At 42.7% G+C, this 14,704-nt stretch overlaps 1 protein-coding gene across 1 annotated transcript; it reads left to right on the top strand.

Annotated features, from left to right (window-relative positions):
• The first annotated feature begins 11,680 nt into the window (after positions 1-11,680).
• LOC126562652 (37 kDa salivary gland allergen Aed a 2-like) lies at positions 11,681-12,756 on the top strand. The gene is made up of 2 exons (XM_050219213.1): positions 11,681-12,422; positions 12,516-12,756. Exons 1-2 carry the CDS (start codon positions 11,715-11,717, stop codon positions 12,747-12,749), a joined length of 942 nt encoding a protein of 313 aa, XP_050075170.1. The 5' UTR covers positions 11,681-11,714; the 3' UTR covers positions 12,750-12,756.
• Positions 12,757-14,704: the final 1,948 nt, after the last annotated feature.

Genomic DNA, 14,704 nt, shown 5'->3' with positions numbered 1-14,704 from the left:
AAGTTTTTCCTTTTTTTCATTGTTGCTGATGGTCCGTTTTATTCTGTTCAGTCGACTGTGTAGCATCGTTATTCGCCCATAAAAGCAATTGAAGGCCACTAGTTTTTGCATTCCATGCTGTCGGATTTCTTTTCGTTTTTTCCCTTACAAATTTGATGGTTTTTAGTTTTTAATTCATCTGTTCTTTCGACCGTTTGAAGCACATGAGGATTGTTTTTTTTTTTTTGTTTTTTGTATAAAATGTAGGATCCCTACTCAATTGCAGCATCGCTGACAGCCGTGGGAATCGTTTTTTGTCTTCTTTTTTTTTGTAGAATCGTTGCATTTGTAGGCCTGCACACCGAACCGAGGCCCATACCAGGAAACGGTGATGATAAATGCATCACCGCATCACTGTGTCAAACATCAGCAGTCGGTACAATCAACTAGCAAATCCACTAAATGCAGTTATGCATGATGCTTGTACTCTCCTGTGTCCCATTTCATCACCCTCGGCACCTACCGGCGCCACAATCCCACAGCTCCGTCCGTGTGTTCCGGTCCGGGTGCTAGTCCGAGTGCGACCAGCTGGTTTTTGTTCGCCGCCCTACAATAGCTCGCAATCAATTTCAATTAATTTAAATTTCAAATTAAAATTCAAATGATTCAATTAATTCTACGTCCGATTTGTGTTACCAGGCGCTATTTCACCGACCAGCATACACTCTGCCAAGGCGTGCACTAGGCTGCCAGTGAAAGAAAGCTCCATTTTGGTGCTTTGGAGCTTCATTGTTTTCGCTGGCAAGTGGTGGATTTAAGCGCTTAAACTCAGCCCACAGTCAGTATCTTGGTATCGCGAAAGGATCAAAATGCCGTACACGTTTACCACACCGTGAAGCAACTCTTTCCGTGGATAATGCTGTTGGTACAGCGTTAGTATAATTGGCCCCCCGGTTTGCCTCGCTCGCTCGGTCTTAATCTTGCAGTTAACAATGTGCTCGAATCCACCGTCCGACCGAATGGAATCACTCACGGGAAAATCAGTCGCAAGGCCAATGCCAGATGGAAATAGACTTGCCCTCGTTTTTTAACCGATCCAAGCCGGGAACGTGTGCACACAGCCCGATTTGCATTTACGATTGCACGAACAATGGCACTCGGCGGACGACCCTTTTGCATATCGAGTTGCATATCGTTTCGTGCCGTGCTGGATGTGTGTCAGAGTGTGGGTTTATTTTTTCTTCTTCTTTCACTATCTTGCAGCGCATTATCGAAATCAAAATCGAGAAGTCAGAGTGATTGTGGCTCACTGCATAAATACGTACATTACTTTGTACGGTTACGTTTCGGCTGAGAACTGTTTCACGGTGGGGATCGTTAAACCGAGCAATCTTGAGCTATTTTCGGGCTGTGTTATGTTGATTGATGCATGACAAATTGAGGAATTTTTTAAACCAATGCCAGGATAGTCGTTTGGTCATGGAGCAACGAATTATTGCTTTCGTATATTTCAGAGCTTTTAAATATAGAAGCATTATGTGAAACCCTCAACGGATAAAGCGGTAAATCTGCTTAAACGATCGATCTAGATTCAGAATGAAAGAGATTTTCCTTTCTAGATCTTACTAGATAACTGTAAGATGATTTTCATTTTATATTAAGAGTTATATATTTTGCACTATGGATCGTGAAAAAACTCAAAAATAACTATTGATTTAAAGAAAAAATAAAAAAAATTATTTGAGTAAAAGTGAAGAACAAAGATTTTCTGCTTGAGTTTAGTTATATTTGAGGAAGGAGCATCCAGGATCCGTAAAAAAATGAGTATTTCTGAATTGTAATAAGATTTGAAATGAATTTATTAGCCGACAAGTACCGAACCTTTTTCGAGGAACTAACCTCGAAGTACTTTTGAAATCTCTTCTGGCGTAAGGATAAGAAGTAGGTTCAAATAGTGATGACATATAGTAGTTGACAGAACAAAATTGGCCTTTTTTATTTATGTTATGTGGTGAGTGGTATGATATTATTCTAGATTAGAATAATTGCTAGACTAATTTACTCGTGCAGCGCAGTTAACGGTTACAAGGATTCTCTTATCTCTTTTATTTTCTAATCTCTTCTTCTCTCTGCATTCACAATTTATCCGATCGTGATCGGTCTGTCTGTTTATGATATTTGTTTCAAGGACTGACTACGATAGCCGCCACAATCTTAATATCCATTATCGGTGCTTGTTGCTGGACGCAATATTTTCAAATTTTACTAAATAATCGCGCGAGCCTTTTTTTATCCGTCATTGCTGCGGTGAATAACCCTTCAAACACCAAAGCGCAGAAGTAACGCGTTGGTAATTTTTCAATCCTATATTTTCAAAAAACTGTGATATCCGAAACGCGAAACAGGAGAAACTCTGTTGCTGGATGTAATATGTTCAATTTTTCGTATTCGCTTTAATTTCGCCTTGCTGCCGGTGTCGCTAATCCGCTCTGATCTGATGACGTGGGTTGTAGCGTACGCGACACTACTTTTTACTTGTAATCAAAATTAAGTTCTATCAGACGAAAAGACGACCCTGTGGTAAGGTGATAGCGAAGCTGGTCGTTACAAAACAAGACAGGGGTTCAATTCCTTAGTGAGGACTGACTATCCAACTACGCCCTGACCACAAAGCTAGTAAACTTGTCAAGAGCCGGCGTGACCTAAGGGATCGTTAAGCCAAGAAGAAGAAAATTAAAATAAAAAAGAATGATTGTACAAGGAAATATCCGCCTGCCGTGTGTTAAATTATTAATCTGTAAGCGATCAAGGCCAGAGATAAGTTAGAAAAGAGCCAAACAGAAAACGAACTATATTTTTATTTAAAGTTTGTATAATATATTAGCAACGTCGAAGGCTAGCTCACACCGAATGCGATTCCTCGTTTTGTGGAATTCGTAAGCTTGATGCTTTTTCTGGAGCAATCTAGCATAAAATGGATAAATGTGTAATCGAGAGCTGTTTGCAGGAAGCGCTATAAATTAGTTTTTTCCACTGAATTCGATTAAAATAATTCCTTTTTGTACACATAAAATCTATTTGAAGTAGTAGTTCGCTCAGTAAACTATGTTGCTCCTCTGGAAAGCAGTTAGCAGAACTAAAAAGTACGTCTCATACGATTTTAAACCTCTTCGAGCTATTCGCGTAATTTGCGTGCCTTATCCCTAAAAAAGCACCATCACCGCCCGTGGGACATAAGATTTGCGCTCCCGTGCACAACATAAAAGTAAAATGTCTCACTCTCACTCACAGACATGCCTCCATCGCTGCCAACGCTGCAACATTCGCCAACGCGTAAGTTTCCTTCCCTTTGGGGCTCTCCTCGATCCAAAATGGCTTTGCAATCCGAGCGCTCTACCTAGCTTGCTGCGTGTTTCAGGGCGACCCATTAGCCGAATGGCATGAGGGCACGTTTAGTAATGCCGTGCGGTTGACTACGTACGTAATTCAGCATATCGGGTGGAAAATCTAGGAGGTACCGTGAGCCTCGTCGCACTCATCCTTTCTTTCCCCGTTGGCACCACGCATTCTCTCCAATTTATTGCATATTTCTTATGCACTTGACGGCTACAGCTATGGGCTGCTAACTCGAGCGAAAGAGCTCGCAAGTAGTGCACGGGATCTGCTGCACTTTCATACATAAACCAACACGCACACATACACACATAAAAATGTGCACAAGAGTTCTGTATCTGATGCTTTAAAAAAACCCCTTACCGTATGCTTTGCGCTGGTCACGAAAGGAAGCGTGAGAGAAAGGGTGCGAAAAAAAAGATCTGAAATAACCCCGACACTAAGCACGAATTAATTTTATGACTTTTTATGCCACTGCACGAAAAGCTCTGCTTCTGCGGTGGTTTGGTGGTTGCGAGCTGGAGCATGGAGGTTGTAAAAGCGGGACGCAACCGACTGAGATCGTCCTGCGATTCAAATAACGCCTTCGAAACCACTTCACCGTTCACGTTGGCCCGAGTAAATGTGCTTGCATATGCAGAGCGTTTGAGAGAGCAGCACAACGCGAAAAGGTAGGAAAAAAATCTAAATCGTCCAACAGGAAAACCCCCAGCTAGCGGATGCAATTGCAATCGCGGGTTGCAGCTGCAGTTGACTGCGCATCCCATTTTTCGCTTGATAGAGACATCCGTTAGTGTGTGTGTCTTCAGTGCGGTTAATGTATGTGAGGGGAGTGTACGTGTCTTTGACGCTCGCTTGCATATACAGTGCCAACAATCACCGATAAGAAGAATGGAACTGTTCGACGGAATGTGCTAGACGTTTAGTGCGAGATTGCGTACGGATGCATGTGGGTTGCACTTTGAAGCGTGCTGCATCCCGGTGTAGCATAATTATTTTCCCCCGTTTCTAGAAATTACATCGCGAACGGTGAGTCGGTTCTTTGTAGCCCTGTTGTAGTCCGCCCGTAAGCACGGGACCAACAGCTCAGCCGATGCTAAAGAACAAATCCCGGCTCCAAACGCGACGCGATTTGTTGTGCAGCGTTGAGCGTGTACACTCGGCTGGGTGAAATCGAGCGTAAGAGGCTTATGCTAAACATCATTGTGGGTGTTTCCCAACAAACCAGGTACACCGGGTCTTTGCATCGTCTCCGAGCGCGGTATAATGAATGCGCGGGCTTCATTACTAAAAACCACTTCCGTGGGTAGTCTTTTAAGGGTGTAAGATTTCTTGCCCTAACACGTAGAAAACCTCAACCTTCTCGTGCGACTCGCGTTATGAAATTGCTTAAACTGGTTGTTGTTTGTAATCGGGGCAAAGCAAACAGTAGTGCGGCGTACCGAAGGCACAGTCTTTCCAACTACAAAACTCGTCCCACTTCCCACATCGTACTGTTGTTTTAACACCCCGCAAATGAGACGAGCGAATGATGAGTACGATGCGGTGGATGATGCATTGTGGGACCGCCACGCTCGGCATTTATGTTTTCCTAATGATAGAGAAGGCGCCAGCACAAAACACACCGACCGGTAAGGATGTCAGGCAAACCTGTGAACAATGGCCTCCGGCATTTATGGTAGTATGTGTTTGTTGAGGTAAAAGTTGATAATCGCCTTTAGAGAACCGGTATAGACCCTTCACAAAACTACGGACAAATTAAAGGTAAATTAAAGGTTGCGGGTGGTGTTGAGGGAAAACTCTTATGTTTTTTTAGTTCGAGACTAAGCTAAAGACATGCAGGATAAAAAAGAGTTGTTGAATGAGACTTAAAAGTGAATTGTTGAAATCTTGAGGGTAGTTTTAGGGTTGAATTTAATCATTCTTCATTTTTCTGACGTCTACGAGTGATAATTTATAACTTAAATTGCTTAAATGCACCATCAGAAATCGAAGGAAAAAATTTTTTCGGATTATTTTAGAGCCTAGACCAAGAGATTAGAAAGAATTTTAGACAAAACAAATACAATGACCGAATTTTTCATGCCTAGAAGTATTTCAATATTTTAATTCTTGGCAAATCCAAGAATTGGATCATAAAAAATTTGTGGTTGCAATCGTAAACTAAACATTTCGTTCCTAAAACAATTGCGCGATTTGAACAAGATGCGCACTTGTCTCGATCTCATTAATTATTGTTCATCAGATACCAAGTCTAAAAGTGAAAAATATTCAAATTTCTATTTGTTAAAAATGTAAAAAAAATCAACCTCGAAGGCTTAACAATGTAAGTAGCTTAATAAATAGCATTAAGAGAAATATAAGGAAGAGGCAGCACTAAGACTAGAACGCAAAAGTGACAACAGGACATGGTTGTCAAATAAATGGTGAAAGATAATAAAAGCTACTTGAGCTCTGAGAAAAGGATCATTCTGGCATTATCGCGTTAGCCTAGTTAGGACGTGAAATGGTGGTATCTCACGTAGGTGGCAGTACGAAACGTAAAGAGCAAACCTTTTAACAGAGATTCAAGGCCTAATAGGCGACAGCGATAGGGATAAGAGGAAATGGGCAGATTGTGGTAACTCGAAAGAAACCGACGAGTGGCAAGTCTTGCAAACTTGCGCTTTAGCCGCTTTATCCTTGCTATCGCCCTCACCCCAGCTGGTGACCAAACTACGCAAGCATATTCGAGGATCGATCGTACCCAGCAACAGTACAATGGCTTCACACATAAAATATCACGACCATTAGACGAGAAACAAGTGATGAGGCCCAACATACGGTTAGCTTTGCCGAGAATTAAATACAAATGATCGGTGAATGTGAGTTTTGAATCTTACTAAACACCAAGATCCTTGATGGAAGATACTCGATCAAAGTCGACGCCACATTATGAGTATCTCCAAAGGATCTTTCTGTTAGTTTTGCCAATCGACACATAACATACACTTCTGTGGACAAAGACCAACGGACATGGTAACGAACACGGAAACAAGTTTAGGAGACTAGAGACATGAGGGTTGAAGGGGTGGAACGCTTCGGCATAAAGCCTTGTTGGGGAACTAGAAACAAAAGGAAGTAGTGAAGACAAAATTGGAAATGAAGGACGGCCAGGCCGTGTTGCTAATAGTTTTAATTATTTATTTATTTTAAGTACGACTTGGTATTGTCAACACTGCGTGTGTTGCCTGCTTTTATAAACTGAACTATAAGCGAATTTCTTTTTCTGTATTTCTTTTGATTTATCTCGGAGATGCTCGCTTCCGTGTTGCTAATAATATGCATTTGATTTCTATGAATTTTTGTCTTTTAGTCCGAATTTTGCAGCAGGATTTAAAATGCAAAAATTAGAGTCACGCAAATAGAACACAATAAAAGAAGCATATTTATTAGGATAATTCAATAGTAACTTAGCAAATGTTTTATCAACAATAAGAGCCACTTTCACCAGCAAAAAAAGATGACTAAAAATGTGTAACAAAACCATCGCAAATAATGACAATATATTGTTACCATGGCTTCAACATCAAGCTAAATTGCTAAAGTTTATTTCTACTAATCAGCACCACAATCGATCAAAGTGTTCCAGTTCGCAAACTCAACCTAGCAGTCTTCTAAGCAAAAGTCGGCAGATGCTTATTAAACTCATTAGCCGATGTCCTTTTGCCCGACTAAAACGATGAAACTTTACCTAACTTTTGAGTAATTATGTGTAATTTAATATTCATACTCCCCACCACTCTAGCAGTTGCCGTGAGCAGAAAAAAAAAGTTTCTCAATTTATGAGCGCTTTTAAAGCTATCAAGAATAATCGGAAAGTTTGTGCTCCAGCTCTTGCTCTGTGCCGAGGTCGGGACACGTATTGAGGTTTGAGGTAGATGAATAGTTGTTCAGATTTGAAGTGTTGGATGAATAAATGGGTTCCACGAACGGTATATTTACCGGGAAGCTGCAGACTCGGCGCACTCGGCACGGCAAGGGATGATGATGGAAACAAAAACTATTTCGGATTAGAACCGGAGACAACAACCAAGCTCAGCTGCATCGAAAGCACACACTCACTTGCAGGTTTTGCAAGTTTTTCATTATGCTTTCAAGTATCTTGCTCTGTACCCTTATCCATGCGCCATCGCCCTGGTCAGATATTTGTGCAGGGTGCATAGCACACACCAACACGTTCAGTGAGTGCATGTAGGAAAGGAAGAATGCCCGAGAAGCAACTGTAAAAGAGTACTGTCTACAAATTAGAACAAAATTTCGACCATTTGCTTGTTACGGAGAAAACGTACGTGAGGGGTGGAGCGTTGGAATATTGCAGCTAAATAGTTGCAGCTGACCACCGACGTTTCATCGACCGAGCGACGGTATTTGCAAACGCCACTGCAGAGAGTTTGAGCATTCCAAATTAATTTATTCAAAGATTCCATTTACCAGAACGTAACGCTTTCCAGCATCCGGCACCCGGGGAGATCCGGTCATGCCACGCGATGGAAAGCTTTGGCCAAGGGTGGAAAGTTTTATAAATTTCAATTAAGTCAAAAGAGTTTCCCGTAAACAATCTGTTTAACTTGGCCATCTCGAGCTCCGGCACTCGAGCCATAGCATCGAAGCACGATTTGATGGGCTTCGGAAGAGCTTGTCAGTGCTTTCTTTCGGTGCTCTCTTGTAAAGCTGTGCGGACGAGTCAGCTTGCAGGTGTTCACAATCGAGCAGCTACCGGTGGTCCATTTGCCAGTGCGGAATGTCGGTGTGCTGCTCGTGTTGCAGTAGCTGGCCAGCGGTTGAAGTAGCTACCAGAACCCTTATCGGAACCACCGAACCGATCAGTGAGCCTCTCGAGCGCTCCGAAGGAAGGAATCAATTTCCTCTCATCATAAATAACTCATAATGCTTTTAAGCCATGCTACGGTGTCTGAAGTGGGAGTGGGAAAAGTTTTGCCACTTCACAGCCTCAAAAAGCACATCCTGGGGCGTCGCAATGCTCTGGTGCTGGGCAATCATCAATCTAATAATACGATTACTACTCTACTTTTTCGACTTCTTTCTGCTGAGGATCTACTGAGGGCCTACCGTTGTCTTGCTGGGAAGGAGCTGCTAGACGCTGGGAACCCGGGCCCATTAGACTCTCATTACTCTCGATGAATGTTTCTTTTCGTTTTGTGGAAGTATTTGTGTGCGTGTGTGTGTGTGTGTATGTGGGTGTATGTGAGTACATTCCATCGTACAACCCATGAGAGGCTTAGCGTGCCTACTGTGTTCATTTGGACCTGCCCTGGCCCTGTTGGGTTTGGTAAGTTTTTCTGCTAAAAGTTTTTCACCTTCAGCCTGCTATTCATGGCAGTTTAGGCTGCCACTCGAGCCTACCACTACAAGAAGAAGTTCGGTCCCGGCTCGAGGGAAGTTAAATGTAAATTTATTCTAATGACCACTCGCACACGGATGCTGCCCCGTTCGCCGAAGCATGATGATGTACGGTTCGATTTTGGGGCTGACCGCTTCCAACAGACATCAACCACCGGGTGGGTCCCGGTTTTGCTTGTATACGTTCTCGGTGCCATTCTTCTTGGGTGTAGTGAAAAAAGCGAGAAAGTAATGTAAGTGAGCTTCACGGGTTTCGAGTGGCTAAGAATTATGTGTTTTCCACTCGGGCGTCCATCTTGTGTAGCTTGCGCCGGTTGGCATTTTTTCCGAGACCCGCGATGCGGATCATTAGGAAAAGGACGACCATCAGCAATCGTCGAGGGATTCATTGGGTCCTTGGCTTGCGTCGTTAGCGGTTGTGTTTAATGGTTGGAAATTTTTGCCCCGTCTTTCGGGGTTCCTCAGATGTCCCAGTGAGCTTTTGTGTCGGAAATGCTAAAACGATGCTTGTAAGAGTGGTAAAGCTAGGAATAATTTTTAATTACCAGTTTTAAGAAACGTATAGTTATATTTAATGAATTTTAGTAGAAAGCCATTTAAGATAATCTTTTAAGTAACAGTTTTAGCATGAAAAAATTGTATAATTTATTCTTCTATATTTCTTGTAATTTAAAAGTTAAAACAAAACATCGCATAACAAGAATAATTAGCAGAAAATCATTAAACTTGTTGTATTTTTATCTTAACTACTTAATTTCAACTCTCACTAAAACTCAAGCCGCCAGAAATGAATGGTTCATTCTTTATCGCTATTAATAAGCTGCATTCGAAGGAAATTGACTTATGAGTATCATGATATGAATTTCATGGCAAAAAAGATCACAAATTATATGTTATCATAAATTGAACCACATCGGGTTGCACTAACAACCAAATCAGCTTTGAAGTTGATGAAATTCAACGAACATGTTGACAAAGCCATAATGAAAGCTAACAAGACCTTTGAATGTATCATTGAGCTAACTGGTGATTTCAGAGACCCAAATTGTCAACTGGAACTTAAATTGTGTTGCGGCCTTTGCTTCCTAACGTATGCCTGTGCTACTTGGTGTCCATCTACTATATGGGGTTCCAATAAAATTGAAAGTATTCAAACATATTGCACTCGAATCTTCTACATACACATCTACGATTCAGAGCTACTGATACAGATATGAGAGCCGTATGACTCAAGATAACTGCCATTCGGCCTTGACCTGATAAGACAAAAGCGGCATATGGCTCAGGCTCGCTTTTGTTTCTTTTTTAATGTCATCTTGAATAAACTTTCTCTTCATTTTTGCTTTAAGCTCTGAACTTTGGTCTCAAATTTTTGTCACTGCGTAGGTATCGAGTTGTTAATTTGGTATATAATTTACGCTAGAATAAATAGCTTTTTCAGATAATGTTTTCTAATTAACATACGAGAGGCGGTCCGACGCTCAGTCCTGCCGCAGGAAGACCACCACTGCTACCGGACCGTCTCGAAATTTGAATACTATTCATTATCTTGTTACTTATACAACAACAAATAATTATTGTTCTGCTGTAAACCTGCTTTGAAGTTGTTTACTATCAATGAATTGCAAAAGCTTATCAGTTTTCTGAAAACTAAACGATACTCTTTGCATCAGTTTCTCGCTACTATCTGGAACTGGTAAAATTGAAACATATGATTGCTCATCAAAACACTTAGTCACTTTCTCCAAGCATGACGCGAGCACGGTCCATCAAGCAGCACTAATGCAACGGTCTTGCTCTAGCCCGATGCATCGTCTATCGCCAGCAATCATCTCATCAATCATCGTGCCACATTTTCCAAACACATTTGTCCACCATATACTTTGCTGATGATGAACGGCGCTCCAAAAACCGTCCAGCATCGGAAACTCCCTTAGACGAATGCCATTTTATGCAGAGCCCTTTCAGTGCTACCGAACCATCCGAACGCAATGTCACAGAAATTTTCAAATCCTTCCGTACGCTGCCGTATTCGAAAGTGCATCACTTGCCGATTACACTCGGCTGATCGGTCCCGGCGCTAATGTCTGCTCGTCTCCGGCTAGATTGGGATTGGGGTTGAAAATTTAACGCCGTCTGCGAACGATTGGGTTCGCAATTGTGCGTGCGTGTGTGTGTGAGTCGGTTCCGAGTACGTGAGCTGCTGATGCCATTGATTTATATGTTTATGCACTCTACTTTGTCCGCTTAGGCTGTGCTCTACCCGGGAGCAAGCAAGCGTCCCAATCATCGTATGGTCACCGATCAGTCGACTATTCACGAGTTGGCCGCATCCAATCGCCGCGGCAAGCAAAACAAACAGATTGTGTGTGTCTCTTTATCAGCAACGAGCGGGGCGGCCGGTCAGCTACGGCCGGACAGAACCGATGAAAAGAAAGTCTGAACACGAATGCAATCGCTGTTCGTGGCACCCGGGACCGGTACTTCCGTAACCGGCATCCGTCAATCACAGGGTGGATTGTGTGTGCCGCGTCAACTTCTTTGAATTGTTATTCCAAACCCTGAAAAAGGGAACAAGAAGAGCGCGAAAGCTAAAGTGAGCTTGTACGGGAAGCGGAAGTTTTGTGCCGATGAAGGGGTTTTTGCTATTTATACCAAGAGAATCAGGGCATCCAGATTCGTCGTCTCGCAGTCACAAAGATTAGACTTAATCATGTATGGGATTGATTCAGCGGTTGGAAAGAGAGCAAACACAGGCCGTTGTTATTGCCTGCAACCATTTGTGCTTCTGGTGCGATCGGTCCGATAAGCGGCCGACGGCACTATCCCTCAGGAACATTAGAGCGACTGCACGGACCAGCAGGGAGAAGGTATTTTCAGTCTGCTTCGGACCATTCGAGTGATCAGATGCAAGCGAAAATCTGTACAGTATTGGTACGATGGTGACGCGTGTGTTGGATGGTGTTATTACCTTCGGTGTGGCACTGCTGCTAGTAGCAGTGGTTGGTGGGAACCCGATCGCAACGGATTGCCCACCGCTACGCATCGCAACACCCACCACATCCGAATGGCAACCACGAACTCCGGAGCAAACGCTGTACGCGTACGTGCGTTGCCTCAACGACTCGTCCGCCAGCATTGAGATGAAAATTCGCTGGGTTATGTGGCAGCCGGACATGTCGCCCGAGAGCCAATGTTACGTGAAGTGCGTTAGTGAGGATCTCCGGCTGTACGACCCGGCCCGGAGACAATTTCTGCCCGAGCGCTTCGAGCGGCAGGCGCGTGCATTCCACGAGGATCCAGACTCAGAAGAGATGCATCAACTCTACAACGATGCGAACCAACTGCTTACAGGCGAGCTACCGGACAGTGAATGTTCAACCGTGTTCGCCAAATACGCACCATTCTACGCGACGCATCAGGAACACATACTGGATATCTTCCACGGTGACCTGCGCAAAATCTTGGTCACGTACCAACGGCTCGGACCGCACGTCAAACAGATCGGGCAACATTTTGTTAGCTACTGCGAGCGGCGATACGATTTTGTGTGGTCAGAGGAGGAACAAAGCCAGTGTCCTAATCCAACCGCCGTCGAATGTATTTTGCGCGGGTTCCGTTGGATTACCGAGGAGGGTACGGTGAATGTAAGTTGACGCCGCGACGAGTACCAGCTGAAATTGTGCTGGAGTTGTGATTTTTACAAAACGTAAACACTTGCTGCTTCTCTCTTTGCGCAGGTTGCAGAGATTGTGCGAGACTACAGTGAGTTTGATATGGCGGCTAGCGAACTACAGCGCTGTCAGGTGGCAGGGGAGCTGTACTGGTGTCTACGCGCTATCAGTCAAGACAAACTATCGGCCGTAATACGGCAGCGCAATGCGCAGACGGCGTACTACTTCGATCAAACGTCAGAAGATGAACCATGGAAGTCGGCCGTGGAGTTTGGCAATTCACGGCTGAACAGAGCGTAGTGAAGGAAGAGAGTGTAGCCATTACTAGGTACGGAGGAATGAGCTTTATGCTATGGTGCTGATGTTTGCACCACCTTTCATTAAAATAAACAATAGCTGGTGTTGTTTCGTGAATTTTGCTTCAGTTTGCTTTATTGATCATATTGATTGTATATGTTTGAATTCATTGTCTGCATGAAATTATGGCAATGACATATGTTTTCAATGTGCATTTTCAACAACGATTTTCCTTGCATTGGGAGTAAAACAATTGTTAAATTCAAATTAATTTTTGATGAGCATTTTTTATTCATAACTCCACCACAAATAATTTGTTTCTAGCCAGTCAGCAAATTTAAAAAACGCTCCAAGCTTTTGTTTCCATGCAGCGTACGATGTTGGTTAAACTGTTCGGTTGAGTTCTTCAATAAATGGACGAAGTGCCTGAGGCATCAATTGCCAGCCAGCATGAATACATTATTACTTAAACAGTTAATGTATATTACGGAAAACGATGATCAATGTTTTCGACCTTCAGCTTTATTTTTCAATTTCTCCGCAGTACAGTTTTTAAAGGGCGTTTAATAATAATGATGAAGTGAAATGGACAAATCAATTGAATTTTTGAGAGAAAAATGGTAGCATATTTTAGATATGCCTGACTGAGTTTAAAATCCCAGCCAGACCGTTTTCTTCCAACAAAAAATCAGCATTCGGGCAGGTGGTATTCATACTGTTTTCTGAACAATCCTCAAGATAAATCAAATTTTTAACGGGTAGCTTTGAACTCCGCTGCAATTAGTCGATGAGCTGGACATTTTATGTGAAGAACAGGATATTGGAAACAAAGAATTCAGCAATGACAAGACTCATTTTTTCACCCAGTTCTATCTCTTTATTTTCCACTTTGAACAGTTTCAACTGAATATAAGAAGTGCAACAGAATTTAGATTTTCCTGTAGATGGCCATTTTCATCATAAACAGTGACAAGAAATGGATAAAATATAATTAGTTCACTTCAAAAACCCTGTGATCAGCATGATCATAAGGATGTTTTGATTGGTAATAAATTCCAAGAAACAAGAAGAAAATAAAAAAAGTAGATGAAGAAGAGAACCGCGTTGACAATACGGCATTGGACCGTCATAATCAATTGTAAATAAGAAGAGAACCACAAAAATAAAATTATTTCTATAAAAATCATTGGCAAGTTTTCACCCTTCAATCTAAGTGCCTCATTCTACCTGCAGCCTCTTATCCTGACAAAAAACTACCGCAAATATGGTTGATGGAACAGTTTTCCTTTACCGTCTATTTCACCATCTTTCCAGGGTTTGTGTTGTGCAAGTTGAAGTGTGCACTACATTTTGCTTTAACATTTCTTTTGTTTTTAATCAAAACTTTTGCCATCTGTTCCATCGGGCCAATAATTTGCGATACTTATGGTGCAGCTCTTGATGCACCCATCGCCTTTCGATACCCCATCCATAGTTGCAAAAATCGAACCGAAACACTTCGTTCCCACTCGAAGGCGTTGTAAAGACATCGCAACCATACGAAACAGCAGCAGCAGCGTACACTGCACACTCAACCATCGATCAAGCTTTTGTTCGCAAGGGTGCAGTGCGCAACCCTTTTTGCACGTGTGTGAGAGCCGTATTTATTGCCGGCGCTGAACTTGGCGTGCACTTTCCAACGGATTTGGCCTCAATTCTGGTGTGTGTACTGTATGGTTCGAATTTTTGGGAATGATTTTCTTCATCTAGCAGCGGCACCGCGGCCCAGGGCACGTAATTAATTGCCCTTTATGTGTATGGGTGTACCGTTTCTTGCGGGGCGAATATAATTCTCGCTTGCTAGGTGTTTCTGGGGTTTTTAAGGTGAGGAACAAGGATCGAAAAGAGGCGTGAAATGAGCAAATGGGGAATTTTACGGCTCTAGCGGGTGGGTGCACTCATTCATCAGGTTTCTTTAG

Source organism: Anopheles maculipalpis, chromosome 3RL, assembly GCF_943734695.1.
Source record: "Anopheles maculipalpis chromosome 3RL, idAnoMacuDA_375_x, whole genome shotgun sequence".
Lineage (NCBI taxonomy): Eukaryota > Metazoa > Arthropoda > Insecta > Diptera > Culicidae > Anopheles > Anopheles maculipalpis.
Note: the sequence above shows the minus strand (reverse complement) of the source record. Positions and strands in the feature narration are given on the sequence as shown.

Coding starts and splice junctions, on each gene's coding strand:
- LOC126562652 (XM_050219213.1), top strand. CDS start 11,715: ATGGTGACGCGTGTGTTGGATGGTGTTATTACCTTCGGTGTGGCACTG. Junction 12,423..12,515: donor CCGAGGAGGGTACGGTGAAT/GTAAGTTGACGC, acceptor CTCTTTGCGCAG/GTTGCAGAGATTGTGCGAGA.